The following is a 24,846-nucleotide window of genomic DNA, read 5'->3' as shown; positions in this document are numbered from 1 at the left end:
AATAATTATTATAGATTATACCTTTTTCAACAGACAAAAAAATAGTATTGAGTTTCCCTTTGGGTTCAGATGCAAGCAGTGTTCCCTCTAAGCTGCGCGCGTGTGCAATTGCGCACTACTCTCGTCTTCTCTGCGCAGCAGCAATCATATGGCGCGCAGTAAAAAAAAAAAAATCGGATTTTTTTATTTTTTTATTATTATTATTTTTTTTATTTTTTATTTTTTTATTTTTTTTTACCCCTTTCCCCATGATGGCGCCGTTTAAGCGGCAGCCAGTGGCAGTAGCTCTGTCCACTCATGTTTTTCGTGTTTTACAGCATGAAAAATTAGAGGGAACATTGACATGCACCTGCTTGTGGCAGGTGTGATACTGGTGTGCCCATAGCGAGCAATGATGATGTCGTGACCGGATGATTCGCCTAAAGACGTTTCGCCGACGGACGTTTGACAGACGGACAGGTCGCCGAATGGACGTTCCGGCGAATGGACGTTCCGCCGAACGTTCATTCGGCGACCTGCCCGTCTGTCAAACGTCCGTCGGCGAAACGTCTTTAGGCGAATCATCCGAGTACCGATGATGTCGCTCACACTGGTACTCGGTGCGCTCGGAGGTTGACTTTCTGCTCAGACCAACGAAAAATTAGAGGGAACATTGGATGCAAGTAAAATTAGGTGAGCATCTGCTTTCCTCAGTGTTGTGTACATTTTTGTGTCTTGTCAATTACGAATAACATTTGTCCCAGCACAATACTATACTACTAGTAGACTATAAGTTTGACTCCTACGCACTGAACGTAGTACTAAAATCTCTCATGGGTAAATTATGTTGCAGATGGTCGTGTGTATAGGAGGCAAGCCTTTATGTTTTAGGCTACCTACTACTTCTAAATGATCAGACTCTGAACTGGTGCTGGGTTCTGCGCCAAGAAAAAAGGCGCACTTTTCAGTCCAGAATTTGATTCAGAAATGGCAAAAAAAAGTAACTTCTCATGGCTCTGATGTTGATGTCCAATTAAAATAACTATATTTTTATTAATAGGTTAACCTGACTTGCCTTGAAATAAACAAATATAGCAGGTGCACCTACTTATAACTCTTTACAATTTCAGAGCTGCCAACTACTCCGGAATTTCAGACGCTTATCCGGAAATGCAATGCAAACTCCGGGACTCCGGACAACCTCCCTAAACTCCGGAAATCCCCAAAAATTGTCACTTAATTTTTTTTTTGAAGCAACCATTTCGGAAAAGTATCAAATTTCCTATTTATACGCCTCAAAATTCCCACCATCGCTATGGCTTCCGCCATCTTGATTCAACTGCACTGTAAACTGGAAGAATTCGGTAACACGAGTTCATTGTAAATCATCCGAGTTACAAGTTCTGACGAATGATTTGTCTTGTGCGACTTTAGCGCATATCGATTTTGTGTGAATTGCATTCACTCCGGATAAACTCCAGAAATTGGACAAGGGTACTCCTGAAATGGGGTCGACGGAGGTTGGCAGCTCTACATTTTGACTGAGGAAGGAAAAAACAACTTGATTGGCATTGTCCACTCGAGTCACATCCGCGTCGTGCTCAATCGTTTTTCTCAATTAGTTTGTTTTGTAACACGGACTCAGCAGATCTGATTTGCGTCAAGTCACCTTAGAGGAGAAATTGTCTTTAAGGCGTTCCCGTGGGGTTCTTTGTCCTGTTTGGAAAAAGTCAGAGAGCGACCTCTATCTTTGGAGCATCTAGCCATGCTCTGCCTACCTGTGGTTTCTGATTTATTTAAAAGCCTCACTGTGTGCTGTGAAAGGACACCAATGGCCGCGTGTGTGTGCATGTAGGGACTATAATTGGGAACCACACTGTGGGGGGTTTGGGGAACAAAAGAACTGGTGCAAGATGGCTGCGGAGATGTCGAGTGGGAGGAGGAGGCCAAAGCTGTAGTTTGGCTCTGTGTGCTGTAATCTGTGCACTGTACCTCCTATTTGGATTTGTGAAGGCCGAGTGCCTAGGGGCCGGGCCACCCTGCCCCCTTTCCTGCCCCAAAATGGGTAGATCAAGCCTGCATTCCGTTGCTCAGTTTGCCCCAGTAGTTTTCTGCAGAGGTGAATTATTCATGACTTTCAGAGGATGCTAGGGAAAAACCCCACCCCCGAGTAGGCAAGCCACGTTGAAGCACACCACATTACCTACCGTGTTAGCGCAGATGATGATTCACTGTTGTGTTTTTAGTTTTTATATCGGTGTGACCTTCCGCTCTATTGTGTTGCTTGTGTGTAAATGATCGAACATGTCGCCGCTTACAGTCCAGATCTGTGTGATGGGGGAGTAGGGGGTTGTCGGGGGCCGTCGTTTGTTACATAAGTGGTCACTGCCACAGAGGGAACAAATTGCAGTAAAGCAACACTCGTACGCCTCGCAGGCATTTGGTCGGAGTGCAGCTACCATGAGAAGCGCTCCTGCCCTCGTGTGGGAGGGGGGGTTGTTGCCCACCCAGAAGGGAGTGGTCGCTCAGAGGTGGGTGTACAGAGCCGCACGGATTGCGGCGATGGGGGGAGGGAGCTCAAGGTGGAGGATGAGATGGCAATATATTGAAGGAAATGAAGAAAGATGTAATCGATGACAGCTAGCCTCGCTCTGCAGCATCGAGAGGGTGTGACCACCGTTGGGATGAATACAACCCCTTTCAATAAAAAAGGGCACACGTGCACCTGCAGCATACCTTTTGATAGTGAATTTACTGGATGTAGTTGAAGTGCAAAGTGGTGGACTGAGCATTTTGAAATGACTTTGATTTTTTTGAAATTTCTATGTTATTTTTTCTGTACCCTGTACCAAAATAACATCACGTTAAAAGACTATTAAATGACATTGGAAATAGCAATGGGACATCTTGACAACTTTGTGGAATTTTCTCATAGACATAAGTAACATAGAAGGAACACTTAAGTAAAATCCTGCATAGCACACCAATTGAAGAAAAGATATAAACAACGCCCAGGCCTGGGCAATATGGCCTTAAGTACTTAAAATTAATTTAGCGAATTTACCTTGATAAGGATAAATTTGCCAGAGCCGACTGTTTGATAATTTGAAAATCTAAATAATTGCATGAAATGCAAATGAACCGTTTCTTGTTGATGTATGCATTTACCAACTCTCAAATTTTTTCATATTTAACATTTATACGTTCAATGTAAATATTAAGTTGTTTGTTTGATTCTCTGAAAGACTTTTCTCGTTCCATTCGCCGCCCATAACGCAAAAATATTTATACTAAATATCATTTTAAAAATGTATATACTAATGATTTGAAAGATTTTTAGTGGTTATTTTAGGGATGTATCTCACCAGTGGAAGTGGGCAATCTTAACCAGACTTGTTAGTTACATACATTTCCTTGGAACTTTGCTCATATTGTCTTTAATGTAAGTCTTTTCGGTGATGTCAATACTTCCGCTGATGTGCAATCGCTTAATAAAAGTAAGAATTCATCACTATTGTTTCTTTTACTTTTGCCTCAGGATCGAAAACTGTCAAAAATGGAACGTCAACGCTTCAAGGAAGAGGCTGAGATGTTAAAAGGACTCCAGCATCCAAACATAGTCCGTTTTTACGACTTTTGGGAGTCTCCACTCAAAGGAAAAAAGTACATTGTTTTGGTCACGGAGCTAATGACATCGGGGACTCTCAAAACGTGAGTACTGATGAAAACTCGAGCTTCAACTTGAACTTGGGAGAACCAGCACGCAGATGAATGTGTTCGCCTTCTCTTGTCCAGCTATCTGAAGCGTTTCAAGGTAATGAAGCCCAAGGTGTTGAGAAGCTGGTGCAGGCAGATCCTCAAAGGCCTTCACTTTCTCCACACCAGAACTCCCCCCATTATCCACAGGGACCTCAAGTGCGATAACATTTTCATCACTGGCCCAACAGGCTCCGTCAAGATTGGTGATTTAGGGCTAGCCACCCTAAAGGCTGCGTCTTTTGCAAAGAGCGTCATCGGTAATGTGACGAGGTCTTTATCTCTGTTTTTCCATAATGAGAAAAGCAGAGAAGCATATTATTAAAGACATGTTCCTACACATTCTCCACAGGGACTCCAGAATTTATGGCTCCTGAGATGTATGAGGAGCACTACGACGAAGCTGTGGATGTCTATGCCTTTGGCATGTGTATGCTTGAAATGGCCACTTCAGAATATCCTTACTCAGAATGTCAGAATGCTGCACAGATTTACCGAAAAGTCACAAGTGTGAGTTCAATTTTGTCTGAAGGAGATAATTCTTTGGCAGAAATATTTTTAAAAACTGCATTATAAAAGAATTAGCTGTTGTTCATTGTAAGCCACTTTTTATGATCTTTGCAATGCGTATGTAAAAAAAATCACGAGGTATTTTCCTAAAAATGCATACTCAACTACGCTATATACTTTATTTTTTTCTGCGTATTAATTAATATGCACTCTCCATCAACTAGTCCCTAGAATGCAAATAGGAAAAAAACATAGAATTATCAGTAGTCAAACTGAAGTGAAGTTATGATTTTATATAGAGAATGTTTTATGCGTGTTAGTTTTGTAATTCCTGAATATAGTATTGTTCAACATGTTCTGTTTGCTGTCACGTTTGTTTTAGGGAGTCAAGCCTGCCAGTTACAATAAAATCGTGGATCCTGAAATTAAAGAGATTATTGGCGAATGCATCTGCCAAAAGAGGGAAGAGCGGTAAGCAATCCTCGAGCTATTGTATACCTGATCATGTTATCTAAACATGCTTGGTGTTTACCTGGTTTTTAAAAAGCAGAAAACAAAGTTCCCGTTTGAAAGACTGCTAATCCATTCTAATATTTCAATTCATCAGATTATTTTTAAATCTGTTCTCTATCTCCTTAAAGTGGCATATACCTAATTAAGTAGATTTTCATTTGGCTGATTTTTCCCCGTACACCATTGTGTATTATATGACACACTTGGGTGGCTTTATTTACATAATACTAGATATCAATTTACTGCATTCCGTAAATTATAGTGTTTATTTCCAGTGTTTAATGTTGTATTTAAAGTGTTTTTATAACTTTGAATGGCATTTTACCAGATTTGCATGAGTTAAAAGTGCCCAGAATGTCATTTTTCAAATTATTCTAGTTGGGTATTTTTCTTTGCCTTTCTGTAACATCTAAATTCCTCATTAACATGGTGCTGACTGACTCAAATTTGAATATTCAGTGTTGAACTCTTTTGCAGAATGCACAGTGCACCCATTTGTGATCAAGTGTTAACGTCATTATCCCTTCAATTAGCTACACCATCAAGGACCTCCTAAATCACGCCTTCTTTGCGGAGGACACGGGGGTGAGGGTAGAGCTCGCTGAGGAGGATGACGGGCAAAAGACCTCCATCGCCCTGAAACTGTGGGTGGAGGACCACAAGAAATTGAAAGGGAAATATAAGGAGAGTGGAGCCATTGAATTCACGTTTGATCTGGAGAAGGAAGTCCCTGAGGTGGTGGCGCAAGAGATGGTACGTGGAATGTGCCAAATTTAAGTTCTTCAGCAAAATGGATTTCCATTTCCTATGGAATCAAAGTCAAAACTCGGTATCAATCAAATGACAAAAAAGTTCAATTCAATCATGAGGTTATCAACAATACAAAACAATACAATCAAAGTCACCATCACCCACTTACTTTTAATACAGTGGCAACATTTCTGGCTTTATTTATATTGTGCTTTTCAGAGCACTTTGCAATAGCGAAAGCAAAACTTGACAGTCTGGCTGATCCTTTCTATCAGGTGGAGTCTGGATTCTTCCATGAAAGTGATGTGAAGACTGTAGGAAAATCACTTCGGGACCGTGTGGCCTTGATCAAATGGAGAAGAGAGAGAACAGTGCTGGCTAGCTCTCAAATGGATGCCGGACACGGATTCCACATGGCAACTTCTCAGAGCGTGACTTCTCAGGAGGCGCATGCAGGACGGCCCTCACGGCTAGAGCAGCCAGCAGATGTGGAGCAGCAAAATCAGCCACGTACACCGCCAGCCAGTCTCACTTCAGTGACATGTAAGCATGTTTTTGTAATGAGTATAAGACCTACTCTAGGTCCTCTACATTTAAAGATTCTAGGGTTGTCTCTGTCGGAGAATGTAGCTGATCATGCCCAGCCATTTTCCTGTCCCCTGATTATTTTATTTATTCATACCAGTAAACGTTAACCTCTATATGATGAAATCATTGTTTTTGTCTGTAGCAGACGGCACTTTTGACAGTGGCAAGGGCTCAACTGTGTACTCGGATTCTCACAGCAGCCAGCAGAGCGTCCTCTATCAGTCCCTACTGGAGCCCATCACTATAGCAGTACAGCAGGTTCGTATTTGAAACGTACAGACATGCGATGTATCAAAATGCTAACAGGTTCAGTAGCTAAAAACCCTTATCAATTCTCCACCTGTGAGACATTCATTTATTTTATTTTATTATTTTATTTTCCTCAGTTTTTTTAAATGCAACCACAATTGATCTTGTCTGATCCTTTCACATTCTTCATTCAAAGTTTCTCCTGACAATTGTGATGCTTGAAATTTTTAAGGCATCCTTTGACTGTCTTTTGAATATTTCTTTTGGCCTTTTTTGTGGTGTATTGTGTATCGCAGATTTCCACTTAAAGTTCACTTCTGTTCTGTCTGATTTAGATATACAGGTCTTGGATTTATGCTGATATGAGTTATAGTTTAGAAAAAAATGTGGTATGAAGTAGTTTGTTACAGTAGAGTGAGGCTAGTTGATGACACGGCACAAGACGTCACGCTTCGTTGCCTTAGAAACAGATCTATGGCCTGAATTGAAAACTCCCCTTATGCACTTGAAGGACACTTCGCTGCTTGGTTGTAAGAGAGGAATAGGAACAATAATTGTAGCCAACTTCCAAGAATTCCATAAGTGAATTTCATCAGGCGGCAAGTATTGTTCTCCCATCTGTGTCGATTTTCAAGATTTTTTCTTTGTGTGACATTGTAATTGAGATTAACATTAATTTTAACTGTTGGGTTGCTTCTCACCCAGTATACCAACCAAACAAACCTTTTCAGACAGATCAACCTCCCTCCTGTGAACAAGGTGAAGTACGGAGGCCAGAACCAGCTATTCATTTTGGAATTGTCGTGCGCAGAGGAAGTGCTCCTGTTATTGACACTTACAACGTTGACCCTATACATCAACACAGTGCCTTGAAACTCTCTGTGCGATCTGTCAGTTCTGATCCCGTTGAGATAGAAAACCAATGGGAACATTGCTCAGACGAGCGACTTGTTCAGCCATTGTTATCGGACACCATCAGAGACAAATGTGTCACCCCTTTTTCTGAAGCTGTCAAAGCAAATGTGACGAGGGGCCGAAGACACTCTGACATTAGCGGACTCCCAAGTCTAACATCTCATCATAGCAACCACCGCCGGGGAGGATTTCGCCACCTTGCACCTGAAGGGCAGCTTAAAGGTTCAAGTGATTGTTCAGAACTCCTGCGGCAACTGCAGACGTCCCTGTTAAATATAATCAATCAAAATGGAGGAACAAGCCGTGCAGCATACGCCCAACATTCCACCATGCAATCCTCAGTTTCCCACTCCAATCCCTTCGCTGCACAGGATGGCAACCATAAGACATGTGCTCATTTTCGGGAGGAAAAGGAAGCCCCACGTGTCTATGAGGATAGAACCCTCGCAAGGGAGAAGTACATTCCACGGTTTCTGGGAGCGGTAGGTCGAAATCTTAGCCCGAATGATTTCAACCTCTCTACATAGAGGGTGGGTCCACTGTCTGTTTCTGGCTTCCTGGCTAGGCTCCCACAGCTGACATAATCTTCAAAATGATTAATCTGCTAATAATGGCTTGCTTTTGATTCTCTAACAGCCAATCCCCAGGTTCTGATTCCTTAACACACAATGGCCCTGCTGATTAACTATCACCACTCCTCTGTAGAATTAACACAGACCATGACGACTTTTTGTCTCAATCCTGCTCTCAATTCGCTTTTAGATTTTGTCTAGATCACCCTTCATTCACCTTGTTTTCATTGTACACTTTGAATCTATTAATGTAATTAAGAAAATGACCAGGACAATCAAATCTTTCTTGGTTTTGTCTCTTTAGGCCAGTTCCGTGGGTCACCAGACTCAAGCGCCAGAACTCATGTCTCAACAATATCTACAGCCCGGCCAGAGTTACCCTGCTCCTCCATACCCATGCCAACCCAATGTCACACCACAAAGTCAGGCTACTTCATGCTCAGTCAACACCCATCTTGCAGCCAGTTGTTACCCTACTCCCAGTATTTCAGCAGTACCTGGCCGACAACATATTACGCAGTGTTGCCAGATGCAAGGTCAGCAACAACAACATGCGACCTCGGTCCAGCAACAGACTTATACTGTGCCAGCTTATCAGCCGTCAGTGCAAACTGAACCAAGTTGCCCAGTTCCCCACTGTCAACTGATGCAGCCTTCCACTGGTGCTTCATTGCTTCCATCTGGGGCCGAATGGCCCAATCAACAAACTGGATCATTTCTTAATAACCAGCAGATGCTTGGTAATCAAGCCCACCAACTGAACCCAACGCAAAATTGTCAAGGGACACAAAATGGGGTGCAGGCGTGCACTCAAACACAATTCCCAAGTGTACACCAACAAATATCACAGCCTCCTCTCCATTCCAATAGTCTTCAGTGTGCCGGGCAACAGGAAGTACTCCTGCCAGCTTCTCAGCAGCATAGCCACCACCTGGGGCAAATGGCTCTTCCACAATCCAGTCAGGATGTGCCCCAGTTTGTAGTCCAGCAGGACCAGTCAAATCAACAATATTCTACAACTAGTGTACCTGATTCCTCCTTTACACGTTCTGCCATCAGTGCTATTCCTGCTCAGGGTCATTATCTGCCCGGGCAGTCGTCTGCGACACCACAGACCTATGCAGGAGTTCCCCTGGTTCTTACTCCAAGCCAATTGGTCACCTCACAACATAGCCAAGCGACACAAATGACTACAAAGGTGACTTTTGTACTTCTTTTCTACCCTCTAAAGCACTGAATTACTGAATATTGTAATCCAAACATTTCCATTGTGTAGTGATAAAATAACATGATATTCTATCATAATAGTTATGATGCAGTGTGAAGTGGAAAATGTTGATTCGCTGTGGTGACCCCTCATGGGATAAGCGCAGACTGTAGTAGTAGTAGTACTGTATCCCTGATGCAAATCGAAATGCCACAAAGAAGAACATTTATGGTTTTAAATTAACAACAAACTAACTGTACAAATGTCTCTATGAAGTACTGCAAAAATGTAATTAAGCCTCCTCTCACAGTCGTCATGTTGCTTTTATTCACGTTCCGCAGCCTGTGTCATTGGTTGGACAAGAGGGGTTGAACCAGGGGCCGAATCCTCCTCAGCCAGTGTGCAATTTTCCAACGCAGACAATGTGTGGCCAGCAGCCACTCCTGGAAACCGATGTACAGCAGCAGCTTCAACCACAGATTTCGACTGCATTGCCACCACCGGTACTACAGTCCTCACAGGTATTTTGCCTTTTAATACTTCTCTGTTCTGTTTGAAGTTATTTTTTGGAGAAAATCCAACTTAATCTTGAGACCTAAAGGGAAAAAAACAAAGCTGCAACAAGATGTAAACATGGACTGAGTATGAACGTAATAATGATGGAACCTTGGCTTTCTGAAAATGAGGGGAATTTTTTCCCCCTCAAAATGCAACATTTCAACCTCCATGAGGGTAGTTCCATAATTTATTTGGCCAGGTGTTCTTTAATTGGAACTGAACACAAAGTCGTGACTTCTTCAGACAACATGATTTTCTTCCTTCCATTGTCTTTGCTTTTCATTGACTTTTCTTCACAGTACCCCATTGTCCAGGTGATGGCAGCTGTTACTGACTGCGAACCCTCCTATCCCCCCACACACACTGCCCTTCATTCTTCAGCATCATCTTCTCTGAACCACATCTTCCTTTCCCCTCACCACAATTTCCCCATGACACTTTCTGTGTCTCCACTGTCCCCGAATCAATTTGAAAATGTGTTAGTTCCATCCGTCCCGGTGTTGCTTAAACCTCCGCCTTCACCTGTTCTTCGTATCACACCACTACACGCATGTCCAAATGATCAGGTCACTGTGGCTCTGAAGCAGGTCGTCCGAGATGATGCCTTTTTTTCAGAGCCCTCATTTGTGTCACCTCCAAGTACACATCCCATATACACACAGTCCGCCCTCTCTCCGAATACACACCCAACCACAAACGGCAGCACACTTACGCAGGTAAATATGACGACTTGGACTGTATGCTGAACATCACCATGTAGGTGTGACCTGAGAAGTATGATATTTGAATTAGGAAATAAAAAAAAATCAATTTAAATTGGTTTATTTATTAACATTGAGACACATTCTTACAAACTTATTTGACTATTTTTGTATTATTTGTGTACTATGTAATGTAGCAATTATACAGTGTTACACAGTCCTGAATGTTTTTGTTCTGCTTTTACCAACAGATGTCTCAGAACATGATGATGGCTAGTCATGCTGGCCTTGTCCAGATGACCCTTATCGCACAACCCGCACACTTCTCCACACCTGCACCGAACAGTTCAGACCAGAGCACACTTGCCACTGCAGGCCAGTGTGAAAAGAAGGACATTCAGGTTCCGTCTCTTCAACTCGGCGAGTCTCATAGGGCATCTTGTGGATTAGCAAGTTCCAGTTTGACACAGCAGAATTTCATTGCTGTCACTGGAGACGCATGTGTAACTGAGGCAAACACCGAGGTAAATTTTTTCTCTATTGTTTTAATGGATGACTTCTTACATAGTCGCCACTAACTTTACCAATAGGACTCTGAATGCTATGGTCTAGCTAAGGACATTTTTGTATCGTCAATCTCCTATATGTTAAATGCTGTGGTCTGGCCAATGACATTTTTTTTAATTGTGAAAATCCTATATGTTGATTGCGGATGGACTATAAAATCCGTAAATCACCATAATCCACGCGATGGTGTGGGCTGTGCAAAATTGGAGTCTATTGTTAAGCTCCATAACGTTTCCCAAGTAGGACGTTCATTAGACATTAAGACAATCTGGAAGAACAGTCCCTTACCATTTCCTAGTGATAATGTAATTAGTAAGAATAGTAAAAGCCAGGAAATGTCAGCTCATGTAGTTTCTTCTTTAAAATAGTAGGTTTATTTATGCATTTTCTGGATCGTTTCCTGTCCGTAGGATCAAGCTACAGAAAAACACACTGGTGGTCAAAGCTATGACAGGTATCAATCCCTTTCTTCTGCTAATGATTGCTGGCCACAAGGCACTTTTTTTTTCTTCAATAAAAACAAGCGAGCTGTTTGACAGAAAATTTGTAGTAGTAGTAATAAACTAAACTTTTGTCTTTTCCCCTCTTAAACTCAGTGTCAACTCTGATGCCACATCAGGGAAAGAGATGAGCGATGGCTGTGATGGTCCCCATGCAAGTAAATGCCAGAGTAAAATCCGCAAACACCATCGCAGGTCGACGCGCACTCGGTCTCGCCAAGAAAAGACGAGCAGGCCAAAGCTCAGTATGCTAAATGTGGGTTGCCAAAATATTTTCACACAGTGATGTGTCATGTTCACAGTAACTGCAGCAGGGTTCCTTCTGATTTTAGGTCTGTAACACCGGGGACAAGATGGTAGAGTGCCAATTGGAAACGCACAATCAAAAAATGGTCACATTCAAATTCGACCTGGATGGCGATGCGCCTGAAGAGATTGCTACTTACATGGTACAAAGTAACCTGCCGCCACATAGTGTACGGGCCATAGAAAGGTGTGCGGTGTTAGTTTTTGATGTATTTATTCGTATCAACCATCAGGAGTGTGGACCCAGTCTGAAAAGCAGGGAGGCAGACAAAGCAGGAGCGGATGCAAAATAAAGAATCTTAATCGTTAAAAAGCATAGGGCAGAGTAATGATGGGACAATGGTAATTCAAGGACTGTATTGACACATTACACTAAATGATTTGGAACTCTATTGACACTAGGGTGGTTATTCAAGTATTTCTGAAATACTGCTGGGTGAACAAAATAAAAATGAACAAACTCAGAATCTAACTAATACTACTAGTCTTAAAATTGTATCCCACCATTGTGTAATGCTCAAAGTTCATTTTCTCAATTCTTGAGTCCAGTTGTTTAAGGTTTTGTGGGGTGGCATGAATGGAGACAAAATATTCTAAGGTATGCTTTTTCAGGGTCCCTTTTACAAACCATGTCCTCAGGTGGAGAATGATTTCATCCTACACTTGGAAAAAGAAGTCTTCATTGAACAGCTCAAGGACATTGTAGACAAAGCTGAGGACTTGCTGAGTGAGGATACAGAGGCAGAGAAAACCTCTGACCAGGCAAGCAGTCCCACGAGTGAAGGAGTTGGCACAGTGGTTGCTGAGGTGAGAAAGACACTTACTGCATATGCAGCAATAAATTAAAGGGAATAATTAGTAGGATGATGGATTTGGATGGGTGCGATTAAGCTGAAATGGCCCTAAATATGTGTGTATTGGGCGTAAATGGCACACTTTCTTCAGTGTATATTCTTCAATCAGCCATCTTTTTTCTAACTCAATGGAATCATCAAAATCTGAATCTTCTAACCCTTTTTCCTTTTCAGGGAATTAAGTCATGTCCCCCCAGCAGTCCTCAATTAGTCTACCAACAAAATGGTAAGTAGCGTTGTTGCTCTTGTGGACGCCCAAGGTACAGTAATTTGAGCCACAATAACATGGAGAATTGTGGATCCTGAAATTCCCCTTTTCAGATGAAACATAACTTTAGCTTTTTAGCCCAAGATGTGGTACTCGGATGACTGATAAAACTGCCCCCCACTGGGACCAATTGTGGCCCCAATTGTGTCTTTTCATTTATTAAGCTAAAATGCTGAGTTAAACTCTATAACTTCTTGTCGAATGAAAGAATGTATTTTATAATGAAATTCGAGAGACAAAATTTTTTGGGGTGTTAATAAAATAGTTCACATTAGCTTTTTTTGCTGATTTTAATTCTTTGATAATAGCAAACCTATGATGTATCTAAATTCCTACATATATTTGGAAAATATAAAGAAAGATACAATATATAATAAAATAGATAGTCTTTACAGGTAGTGCCCCAATTGTTTTTTAAGTTTTGACGCGTGATAATAATAATAATCGGACATAGGCTTTGTCATCATCATTGACTCGACAAAAGCCTAATTGTCATAGTTTTGTGTTTTGTTTTTACATCACTAAGACTTGGTATTTGAGAAGGGAGTGTTTATACTAATTTTATGAATTACATTTTCATCTTTTTCATTGTTTCCTTGGCAGTACTTCACACTGGCAAGCGTTGGTTCATCATCTGTCCAGTGGCTGATCGGGGTATGACACATGAACATGCACAACCAGACACTGTCCATGAACAAATCGAGCTTTTTAAAGAAGCAATATGTAATATTGTTAGCCAAATATAGTACTGCAACCAGAATGAAAGTATTGAAGTAGAAAATATCCCCTTTTACTTTGAGCTGCCAGACAAGTGCTTTGCATTGGAAAATAAGACTGAGTTATACCAATGTTGCATTTCGATCAAAAACCATTTTTTGAGAAAATGCATGCATAACCTTGCTGTCCTCATCAGTGTACTTGTAGTACATGCACATGCAACTACACAGTACAAATACACGTAATCAGTTCTATTTGTATTACTAGTACACATACTTTTTTGTAATATTAGCCATGCAAGTAATCATGTTTGCTGTGCAAGTACATGTGCTGGTAGTACAAGTGCATGCGTTGGCAGAATGAGCTTGTAGTACAAGCACCCATGGTTGTAGTACAAATACAAGATCTTTTCCCATCACAATCCAATTTTTTTCCTACGGTTTTGACATTTATGCATTTGTGCTACTCCACTTCTATGTTAAAGCGTCCCAATTAATTCTGCGTATTTTCAACTCAGTTTACCCCCTCAAAGATAATGTACCTATGTGTGTGAAAGGTGTAAATGCATATATTTTTTAGGGTAAGCTCAAATGCTAAACATTTGACTTGTACATTTTTCAGAATGCGAAAAGTCCGCCTCACTGTCACTCAAAGCCAACAGCACTACGCCTGCAGTGTCTAGCTCTCTTCAGTCTGTCTCCTTGCAAAGTTCCCTTCAAGACCATAAGGCCAGCATGGTTCATGGTTTTTTGGATGATTGTGTCATTCAAGAGCAGAGTAAAGTTGTAGGCCGAAAGGAGAGCCTTTCCGTAGAAGAAACTTGCATCTCTGCTGCGTCCATCGTGAGTGACATCCCATGCTGTGCTTTCGCGCCCCCGGTTTCATTGGACGTGAATGCTGCCGACAAAGCAGAGGTCAACGCCTCAGGCACGTTAACCAGCCATCTGGATTGGAAGCCCAGTCCCACCGGAGAAGGCCCCTCCCACCGAGCCGCTCAGCAGTCAGTGGTCCTCCAGCAACCCTACCCGGCACCGATACTGCCGGCGTCACTCTCTTCCCAACCTCAGAGTCCGGCGCATCAGACATCCGTTCCTCAAGTGGGCAGTGGGGGCCCGGGGGATTCGGACGGCGAGGGGCCACGCCGCGTAGAGTTTGCCGATCGCACCATCAAGACGTTAGACAAGAAGTTGAGAAATCTGTTGTATCAGGAGCACGCTCCCTGTCAGCCGTGTGGTGCCACATCTGACCCTCATGCATCTGCCGCGGAAGCGTCTGGCGTCCTGTCTGTCTCGGACGGCCACAGCAGCGAGGGACCGTTGACCAAGAAACAGGGAGAGCCCTTGGTAAAGCCAAACGCATGCATGTCTCACATACATTGGCTGTGTTTGCCTTTGACAGGTTCCTTGAATAACTGCGCTACAGTAATACCTAGAATATCGCGGTTAATGTAGACCAGACATGGCCGCGACAATTGAAAAATCGCTAAGTAGGGTCAACCCTGTTATAGCTACCTTTTTTTTATTCAGTGCTGAGTCCTAGTAGCAAGTGGAAGAGGCTTCCCCTCCGAGTTTCAGCGTGGATTTTCTCATTTTTATGAATTATATATAAAAAATATATATATAAATAATTAATAGCATAAAAAAATCGCTAAGTGAAGTCGCGATCATCAAGAGAAGACTGTAACAAAAAATTACTGTATTCTAACAGGATGGTCAGCACTTTTCGAGTCGTAATCCACTGTTATTATAGCATTTCTGGGCCATATGTCTTTTTAAAAATAAATTTTCCTTCCCATTGGTATTCCATATATAGATGCTAAGTTAAGCTTTTCTAACTCGTGCAAAGAGCTTTGGTGAATATAGTGGGCACAGCTATTCATGGAAGAGAGCAGAAAGGCCTGACGGCAAAACACCTGTAAAATTAGTCCCATTAAAAATGCATTGGAAAAATATGAAATCGTCACCCACTCCCAAAAAAGTGATGCTATATCGATACTAGGCATTTCTCACCGCAAACGTGGCGGTCCACTGTAATTAATTTTTGTGAACATGGACAGCAGCATTTTCAATGGAGCGCAATACAATAGCCAAGAAAAAATTACATTTGAGGGAGAATTTTGTAGCTGTGTCGATTGAATATTCCATCTCTACTTATGTGGCAATGCTCATTGAAAAATGTTGAATCTGTTTTTTTCAGATGAGGTCTACGGCACCAAGCGTGATTTGTGTTGAGAAAAAAAGCAACAGTCACAGCACTTTCTCCAGTTGTCCTCAAGGGTCACAAAGTGCTGATAAAAATAACAAGGGCTGTGTTCCTGCGGGCACATTGCCAGCTGATCCCGAAAGTACAAGTGTATCCCAACCCCGTTGCAATAACCGCTTCTCTGCACCGCCAAACTTCTACCAGGCTACCCCTACATCTAGCCCAGATGTCACACCCCACCATTTGCCCCGCGCCGTCACCATTAGCTCTTCCACTGGTCACCCTTACTGCCGCTCGTCAGCCCTCCGCTCAGACTCGGCGGATGAGGATAGCGGCGGCAGGGCTCTTCCGGCCGTCCGCGCCGATGCCCGCACTCAATCCGAGCACGCTGGAAGCCACCTTGTCAAGAGGGCGGTGGCGTTCCTGAAGCGATCCGGTCGGAGTAAAAGTGAGCAAAGTTCAGATTCGCCGAGCCGACGGACGTTGGAGATGAACGGCCACGCTCCTTCACCTTCGATGGGACAAACGCCGACTTCTTACATCAGCAGTGACAATGACTCGGAATTTGAGGATGCAGACATGAGGAAAGAACTTCAAAAGCTGAGAGAAAAGTAGGATCGCCCACACACAAATGCTCCAAAATTTGCCATTGATTGTTTTGTTTTTGTAACTGCACGGCAGTTAAGCACCATTTATTGGCACATACTTTTAATTTAAATGTCTAGAAAAAAAACAAAATACAATTGACCAAAAAAACATAGTTTGATATGCAAGTGTTAAATTGAACTGAAGGAAAATCTGCAAATTATGCAACTCCTTTTTCCATGTTTGGGTAGGCACATGAAGGAGATCTCAGAATTACAAGCTTTCCAGAGGAGTGAAATTGAGCACCTGTACCAAGAGGTGGGAAAATCTTTGCCTTCCAATGTGGGCCTACTTCACGCTGCCCCTCCCAGCGGCCGCCGACGGAGGGCCAGCAAGCACAAAGTCAAAGCTGGAAAATTGCTCAATCCGATGGTGCAGCAGCTCAAAAGTAATCTCAGCACCACCACAGTGGAGAGAAAAGGTGTGTGTCGGTATTCTATCGACATTGACAATGATATAATCTCACCAATACAATTTCGACTGTTCATTTCTTCCCCCTTCCTTGCTTGTCTTTGAACCAAGTTGAGAGTTCTGGCAGTTCATCGGGATCCCCCGCTAAAAGTTCGGCCATGTCTGACTGCTCGGCCCGCTTCAGCGGCAGCTCCAGCTCCAACAATCAGAGTAGCGCAACCCCAGAACAGGTCCATACCCAGCAGCCATGTTCCATGAAATGCTCACTCTCCTCGGATAACATCTACGCTGGCCAGCACAATGATGGGTTGACCAACTTGACAGGCCGAGGTACACATCACACACACACACGAGCGCGTCGCTGTCGACAAATGTTGGTCAGTCCACACTTACCGTTTAAGCGCTGCTTGTTGTTTTGTCTGTATTGAGACTACATTTCATCTACCTTGACTTAAACGAGTTCACGTACATTTTCAAGTTCTTTATTCATGTTATATGTGAAAGATTGCAAGCACGACTTTGATACTAAAATAATTTGGATTGTGTGACAGCTCAAACATCTAAACCAGGGGTCTCAAACCTGGGGGCTTATTGTGCCCCATGGGGACAGCCTGTGCACCATTGCCTTGAGCATAGTTCATGCTCATGACTCTTGTCAGATACGTCTTTGTCAAGAAGTTAGCTTAAGTCACTTGATTGAAATCTAATTACAATGTGACGCCATATCAACGGAAATGACAGTTTATCATGTCACTGAGTCGTGTCTTTGGCAAAACTGCCACAAAGAGAAAGTTTGACGACCAACGTAGGTCAATTTCAGGTAAAGTGGGAGAAAAGAGCATTGTGACCGCAATGCGTGTTATATGAGCAGAAAAAGTGGTATATTACTAAACAAAAATTCAAAATTAAAACGCAGCATTTGAGGTCCTTAGTAAACGAGACATGCTGAGAAAAGTGTAAAATGGGAGAGAAGGAAGCAAAAGCAAATGTGTGTTGTTGCTTACATGCATGCATTTCTTCACACTTCCGCATAATTTTGCGATATGTTGTAAAGTATTCTCCAGCGGTTCTTGGCATACTGTATAACACACCTGTATGGTTGAGCCTCTTGGGGATGTGTTCAACCTATTTCTTGTTGTTTTTGTTGTTCCCGTTCATCGCTATTGTTGAATCCTTGTTGGCATCAAGCACTTGCAATTGTGGGGGTTTCATCTCTGTACTTTTACCCTTTTTCAAAGTGTTTCTTCTCTTCTTCCCTCTTATATTTATTTTTCCAGGCTGGACGGTTTACCACCAAACGTCAGAGAGAGTCACCTATAAATCTAGTAGCAAACCACGCACTAGATTCCTCAGTGGACCTGTGTCTCTGTCCATCTGTTTGTATTTGTTCCTTTCTATTCTCCCACTCTTTCATTATGTCCACAATCCTGATTTAATCTGCCACACTGCCACCAACTGTCATTTCATGAAATAATGACTTTGCTAAACCCTCATCTGACAATGATCGACCATCCCCAAACTGTACACCCATTTTATTTTGGTCTTTTTACCACAGGAGTAATGTGAGAATATGGTGTTTACTCAAAACACTTTTAAATGATTCTACAGTGTAAACCCCATGCTGCTGGAAAATGTTTCCTTTTCATATCCATGTTGTCTAAAATGGTGGTTGCTCCAATAATCTTAACGAGGCTCAATAGAAAATTGTTCTTCTTGCAAGATTTTGGCAAAATATTGCATGCCCCTTGTAAAATACATATATGAAATAAAAACAAAAGATTATTTAAGGGTATCAGTAAAACTTGACCACTAACCAGCATTGCCTGCTAAACAGTCAAGGGCAACTTGGGTCAACAACATGAAGAATGAGAAGAAAACATTTGTAGGTTCTGCACGTGGCCACGGAAGCCCAGGACGGCATTGACATTGAAATTGGATTTAAACACATCACTGTCCCAGTCATTAATTTCTCACAGAACCACTGATACATTCATAAGCACAACTCTACTGTTAACAGAGCAACCTTTACACCATATATGCAATGCTTCTGGCTTGAAAACAAATCAGCAAGTCCACAAATGCAATGAGACCGTATCTCTCCAAACATGGGGTTTTGCGTCTGTCTTTAAAAAAAGTCCCTTAGTGTTCATTTATTTAGCAATTTTAACTTAAGCAATTTCAAATCGATAGCCCAATCCATTAGCCCCCCATTTATTTGTCGAGGACAATCATTTAAGTGACAGACCACAAAAAGTTCGGAATGTTAGATGTGCTACAATCTTTTAAGTTAAATACAAATAAACCGCGTGATGGTGAATTAAAAAAAAATTGTTTGAACGCTAAATCCCATGTACCACTGGTGGTTAGCTTGTATCACACTGCATGACATATTTTCTGGATTTCAACAGAATTGGACTAAATGTCATTATTACGAGTTACTTTGAGGTATTCCATCACCATGTGAGCACCCGCGTCAGGCCCTCCGGTTCACCCTCCTCTCTGCCGCTCATGTTTGGACGGAAAACATATGCATGATGCAGTTGGCGAACGGCAGCACATGGCAATACTTTGGAGCAACACATTTGTTGCTCCAAAGCAAGGGCTGTATCATTTACTATTATTTTTCAACTTTTGTTTAGCACTTTGCTGAACTGCATGGTTTTTCTCCTTAAAATAGTACAGATTTTTATGTTCTTTTTGTGTTGGGCCAGTCGAATAGGCGTCACACTGTCAAAATGCTCGTTCAATCCGGTCTTCCAGTCAGACAGGATCGTTGCAAATTCCCACTGAAAGTGTCGTTGTTGTTGTTTATTTTATTTATTTTTTAACTGAAAAAGCACCAAAACCTAAGATGAAGCAAATCCACACAAATACAAAAAGAAGCCCTTCCTTCCAGTCTTCTATCCTGATTTAAATCCTCTCCTCTTTTTGTCCTCCATAGCTGAATGTGCACATTCTTGTTGTCTTCGGCCTAACTATTTTGTCTTTTGCTGTTTTACCTCTTTATAGGGTCCACTCTGAAACGACTATGTCTAGGCAAAGAGCGCAGTAGTAGTAACTATCTCATTTTCTCTTTACAGTCTTTCTTCCCTTTCTAATGTTTTTATCCTTCTCGTGTGTTACTTTGTGCATGTCTTTTTTTTTCCAGCACTTGAAAATGTGATCGTAGTTTGTGCTCCTGAGACTTTTCATTTTACTTCCATTTGTTTTGCATGTTAGTGGTCTTTATTGTTTGACTTTGTCATGGCTTGTTTTTCACCAATGTTACACTTATGTATGACAGTCCTTTGGCTGCTATGTTGGCAAAAATGGAAATTTGCAGTGGTTCTTTAATTTGGGATGACTACAGTTAGGTTCATAAATATTAGGGCAGGGACCCAATTTTATTCTTCAGGGCTCTGAATGAGACCACTATGGATTTGAGAGATGGAACAAGGTGTGCCAAAGTAATGACAACACTGTAATGTGCCTCACATTTTTTATCTTATTCATTTCTTGGACTTTTCAGTCCATTTCTGCTAATAATGCGTACACTGGTAATAGTAATTTACACCAGGGCTTTCCAAATCATTTTTGCTGTGGGCCCCAATGTATTGACACCAATCTAAGGCACAAAATGATGTGGCACACTCGAACTGCCCCCTGCTCTTGAGTTCGACACATGCTGAAGTATAAAACGCTTATAATTTTCAATTCTGGGGCAAGTGTCAACATTTTGTATTCAATTAAATCTAAGTTGAAGATGTTTCTAAAATCTTTGTATTCTGTTTTATTCTATCCATTCTTGATTGGAATTGTGGTTGAGTATTGAAGCAGCCTGAAAATATGCCCGACATCAGCCAGGTGATTGTTGTCTGGGTTTTGAGTGTTTTTGTAATTTTTTTAATCGAACCTCTGTCCTTTCTCAGGGTCATCTTTGCACACCACCACAGCTCAGATGCCGCCCTCCGCAGCCGCACCCTTGTCGCCGTCTCCCCAGCCGATTGGTAGGGTGGCCCAGGTTCAGAGCAACAACAGCAACAATAAGAAAAACACGTTTACCGAGGATCTGCACAAGTTGGTGGACGATTGGGCAAAGGAAACGAAGGCAGCGACTGCCTATCAGCCACCGCCGTCCTTGAACCAAATCAAAGAGCAGAAGCGCTTGCAGGACCTGGAAAGCAAAGTCCAGTTCCCTCCGCAAGCAACCTCTCAAAAGGTACTTACTTAGGGATCCAGGTAAACCTGACACAATGATTACTTTACCGAATTTTCGTTTGATCTAAAAATTGGCAAAAGATATTTTGCATTAGTTTTGTCGGCTGTATTTGTCTGTCTGCTATTAATTCCGTACCATACATAGCATTCATCATTTGTAAACCAACTACCGTATTTTCTCGCATATTAGCCGCCTCCGCGTATAAGCCGGAGCCTTAAAATTGCCTAAAATTTGTTGAATTTTACAATTTCTCTCGTATAAGACGCCCCCCCATTCACAATTTTTACCACCATATTCATGGTTTTAATAGGGAGTACAAATGTGTTACTTTGAAGGGAAAATCTTGGGAAAAATCAGCGCACTGGGTATTTCTGAGATACTGTATCAATCGAAAGGATCGTCTGCTGGATTGCACATTCCTAAAGGGTGTTGGCTGCACGTACACAAATTCAAAAAGGAAGTCCTGTGAGCAGTACAACCAGGAATTGTGTCCGTAGCTGTCTAGTTTGTCATCACTAGGTTAGATGGTGCCGCCCTGAGCGAGCAATGGCAGGCACAAGGGAGTTTTTCACGTTTTATGCAAGATACGTTTTTTTCTTTTGTTCATTTGTTTACCTTTTTCTCTATTTTGAAATAAATGACCGTATCTGCATTGTCTTGCATTGTGGCGTTTCGTCCTTGTCACCTTGCAGTTTTGTGAATGTCTAATTTGCGCGTATATAAGCCATACCCTCGGTTGTGTCATCATTTTTTTTTGTGAAAAATATGGCGAATATGCGTGAAAATACGGTAGATCTTCCGCCTGGAGGTGGGGCTCGCACACATGCACTGATGGTGTGGAGAATAATGATACTGTTTAGTTTGGCTTCAATCTTGTCCAAGTTATGACAGGACCAGTTTTGCTGATACAGAGCCAATGTTGTAACTATTTCAAAGGACAGGCGACACCGAGCATAAATGAACTTTATGTGAAAGACTGTCACTCAAAATATTTAAGTGTGAAAATCGTATATTTTTTTAGACCTCTGATAATGGAGAAAATGATCTATATAACAAAAAATGACTGCTTATAAGTGCAGCCCTGTTAGGATGTTTGTTATACCCCCACACACATAAACACTGATAGACTAAAGCATGTAATTATGGGTATTGATTGACTCAAATAGTACGTGCAAATAAATTAGATTTTTATCGTGACGGGCCTCAATCCAGGTGTTTTATTTTGTAGGATGAATACGATGAAAACATCAATGTGACTTGGTTTAACTTTGAGTCACTTCCTTTCTAGATGAACTCAGTCTGGTCGTCTCTGTCCCTCCCTCAGCAGCCGAGTATGCCAAGTGGCCCTCTAGCAGGCCACCCTGGATACCTTCTGCCGGCCAGCCCCTACGCAGGGACAGCTCCTGCCCAGCGGTGTCCGGGCCTGCCAAACGCCATTCCTGGTGGTGCCAAAGCTGGAGTCCAAGCTCGTGAGACCGAGAAAGGCTCACCCCCAAAGTCCGCCAGGACTTCCTAATCCGGGAGAAGATTTAGCGCTAATTGTGAGCTGGAAGGCAAGCTTGATGCTCTTCAAACCAAACCGCTTCACGCGTGTGTGCATGTCACGTGTGAGGAGTGAAGACTTTCATGCTTTCTGACAAAATGTACTTACTTTCATCTGTGCACTTTACATTTGTTTGGGTACACTTTAGACACCACAGTGGAATTCAAATACCAGTGGCTTGAGTTTCAGAAACAATACAGTATTAACGTCGACGGAATGTAGTGCCTTGAATCTTCAACTTTTTCATGCAAGTCATCTTTATTTTTATTTATTTCGCTTGGGTGAAGTCTTTTATTTCATGCCGCGAGCACCCGCCCTCCTTTGAATTTCATTGTAGCACACAGCAAATTCTCTTGTTCAGATCATTAAATAACATTCAAATCTCCTCACTATGACAGTATTACCTTGTAATGATATGAAAGCACTGTTGCCTTGTAAAAGAAAAGCAAGTTAGTGATAAGAAAAGGAAATAATACAATCTCAGCAGATAACAACCCCCCTTGAAGGTCAAATTGTATTCCCGGACCCGTCTTCCCAAATGAAGTACAACACGACGCGATACACAGCAGCACAACGTTGGGCCGAATTGTAATGTCGTGGCCAGATGATGAATGTGGCTCCCAGGTTGGCTTATGCTAGGAATGTAGCCATTAACTCAGGTTTCACTGCCTTTGAGGGGTATAAACGTCCACGTCACAGTAATATTTCACTACCACCCAGGTTTAAATTGTCTGGACATCCCTTGCTTTCTGGCACTGAAAGAAGCTCATTTACTACCAGCCTTCACGGTTTAAATGACAGTCAATGTATTAATGTGAAGGCTGGGGGCGTTTAAGTGCAATTGAATCCAAGCACGGAACCACGTTATCCCGTTCAATACAAGTTGGATTTATTTAACGTTTGGATTGTTTATTCTTTTTTTATTTTTAATGCTGTTGGGTGAAATTTTATTGACGGAACCAGATGTTACCAAATAGGAAAAGTGTTGTTGCCTTTTTGTGTCATATCAAGCTTTTTTTTCTCATTTATTGCAAATGAGTTTGTTGCCATGGGAGATTTGCACAAAATATAGACTCCCATTCTTGTACTTTTATGTTCAGGTTTTGTGCGTACTCTACTGTGCTTTTTCTTCAGAATCACCTTTTTTTCCTCCCCTCCCAAAAGTTGACTTGTTGTGGGGTCATGCCCTCCGCCAAACATTTGAACGCTTTCAGGACACACATCTTCCCAAGCTGTGAATTGTACAGAACGCTATTGTGTAAATTTTGTTCACTTTTGTGTGCGCATTGTTGCTTTTGATGTATAGTAGCTATCAATTCGCTTTGAATTGGACTTTTCTAGTACTTAATGCAGAATCCTCTTCTTTGGGGAAATACTTGCAGTTGTAAGAGATTTCTGTTCTCTGGCATTTCTATTTGGCCTGTTTTTTGTTTTTAATTGTTGTGAGCAGAGGACGGGTACAAATTCAGGTGGTGGCGAGATCAAAAGGCTAGCGTTTGCCCTCCCTGCATGTCTCCGGACAACAAATGTTCCCAATCACAATATGCTCCTATTTTGCTGGGATAAGTGGCGATACTTGAGCCTGTCACGCTGCATCCTTCACCCTACCTGCTGCACTGTTTGACCTTGTTGAGAAATAAATATTTTCAGTCTGATGAACCCTTTCTAGCACTGTATTTTTTTTTGATAAATTTGAGGGACTATACATTTTTTGATGAATTGCTTCTGTTTTCTATTAGGTTTTCCAATTTAGCAAGGACCAATATTTCAATGCTTTTAATATCCACATTTTTATTTTTATTTTATGCCAGTCAATGGGATAGTATCCCCCGTCCCTCTCGCTAGGATGTCACCTCGTATCAGCGTCACCTGAGCTTGGCTCTCCGGTCAGAGGTGGCATTTTGATTACGACGGGTGTAAGTTGACATTTTGCCGTTTACAAAAGGATATTTAGGTACATTGATGAGTTATTTTATACATTATAATAAAGAAGGACATTTGCAGGTTAAAACAGGCGACCCTGAGATGTGTCCCTTTGTGGAATTGGTTTGATACCCCTGCAGTACACAATAACACAATAACATTGTAATGTTAGTGTGTCAAATATTTTGGATATCATATATAAGACATAAGTGAAGCCCAGGAGATTTATTTTACTTATTCCTCTCATCTCATTTTCTGAACCGCTTTATCCTCACTAAGGTCGTGGGGGCGCTGGAGCCTATCCCAGCTGACCTGGGGCCAGAGGCGGGGGACACCCTGACTTGGTGGCCAGCCAATCGGATGGCCACAAGGAGACAAACAACCACTCATGCTCACACTCATCCCTCGATGGCA

At 42.0% G+C, this 24,846-nt stretch overlaps 1 protein-coding gene across 9 annotated transcripts in view; it reads left to right on the top strand.

Moving 5' to 3' along the window:
* LOC144073447 (serine/threonine-protein kinase WNK2) overlaps positions 1–24,168 on the top strand; it is a 30,295-nt gene extending 6,127 nt beyond the window's left edge. Inside the window, exons 3-27 of one of the 9 annotated variants that reach the window (XM_077599281.1) lie at positions 3,518–3,690; positions 3,775–3,995; positions 4,088–4,245; positions 4,628–4,716; positions 5,292–5,511; positions 5,784–6,051; positions 6,242–6,354; positions 7,077–7,742; positions 8,137–9,030; positions 9,381–9,560; positions 10,550–10,822; positions 11,276–11,319; positions 11,462–11,621; positions 11,698–11,814; positions 12,311–12,478; positions 12,700–12,751; positions 13,397–13,447; positions 14,132–14,853; positions 15,707–16,323; positions 16,549–16,778; positions 16,880–17,098; positions 18,046–18,144; positions 19,778–19,822; positions 20,677–20,966; positions 22,255–24,168. In XM_077599281.1, the coding sequence (XP_077455407.1) occupies positions 3,518–3,690; positions 3,775–3,995; positions 4,088–4,245; positions 4,628–4,716; positions 5,292–5,511; positions 5,784–6,051; positions 6,242–6,354; positions 7,077–7,742; positions 8,137–9,030; positions 9,381–9,560; positions 10,550–10,822; positions 11,276–11,319; positions 11,462–11,621; positions 11,698–11,814; positions 12,311–12,478; positions 12,700–12,751; positions 13,397–13,447; positions 14,132–14,853; positions 15,707–16,323; positions 16,549–16,778; positions 16,880–17,098; positions 18,046–18,144; positions 19,778–19,822; positions 20,677–20,966; positions 22,255–22,482 (6,297 nt within the window). In that variant the 3' untranslated portion in view covers positions 22,483–24,168. Of the gene's footprint in view, positions 1–3,517; positions 3,691–3,774; positions 3,996–4,087; positions 4,246–4,627; positions 4,717–5,291; positions 5,512–5,783; positions 6,052–6,238; positions 6,355–7,076; positions 7,743–8,136; positions 9,031–9,380; positions 9,561–10,549; positions 10,823–11,275; positions 11,320–11,461; positions 11,622–11,697; positions 11,815–12,310; positions 12,479–12,699; positions 12,752–13,396; positions 13,448–14,131; positions 14,854–15,706; positions 16,324–16,548; positions 16,779–16,879; positions 17,099–18,045; positions 18,145–19,777; positions 19,823–20,676; positions 20,967–22,254 lie in introns of all 9 variants that reach the window. The other 8 variants (XM_077599298.1, XM_077599290.1, XM_077599272.1 and 5 more) reach the window with 8 other exon arrangements.
* Positions 24,169–24,846: the final 678 nt, after the last annotated feature.

This window comes from Stigmatopora argus, chromosome 1 (genome assembly GCF_051989625.1).
Source record: "Stigmatopora argus isolate UIUO_Sarg chromosome 1, RoL_Sarg_1.0, whole genome shotgun sequence".
NCBI classification, from domain to species: Eukaryota; Metazoa; Chordata; class Actinopteri; order Syngnathiformes; family Syngnathidae; genus Stigmatopora; species Stigmatopora argus.
The sequence above is the reverse complement of the archived record's forward strand: the minus strand, read 5'-3'. Positions and strand labels throughout refer to the sequence as shown.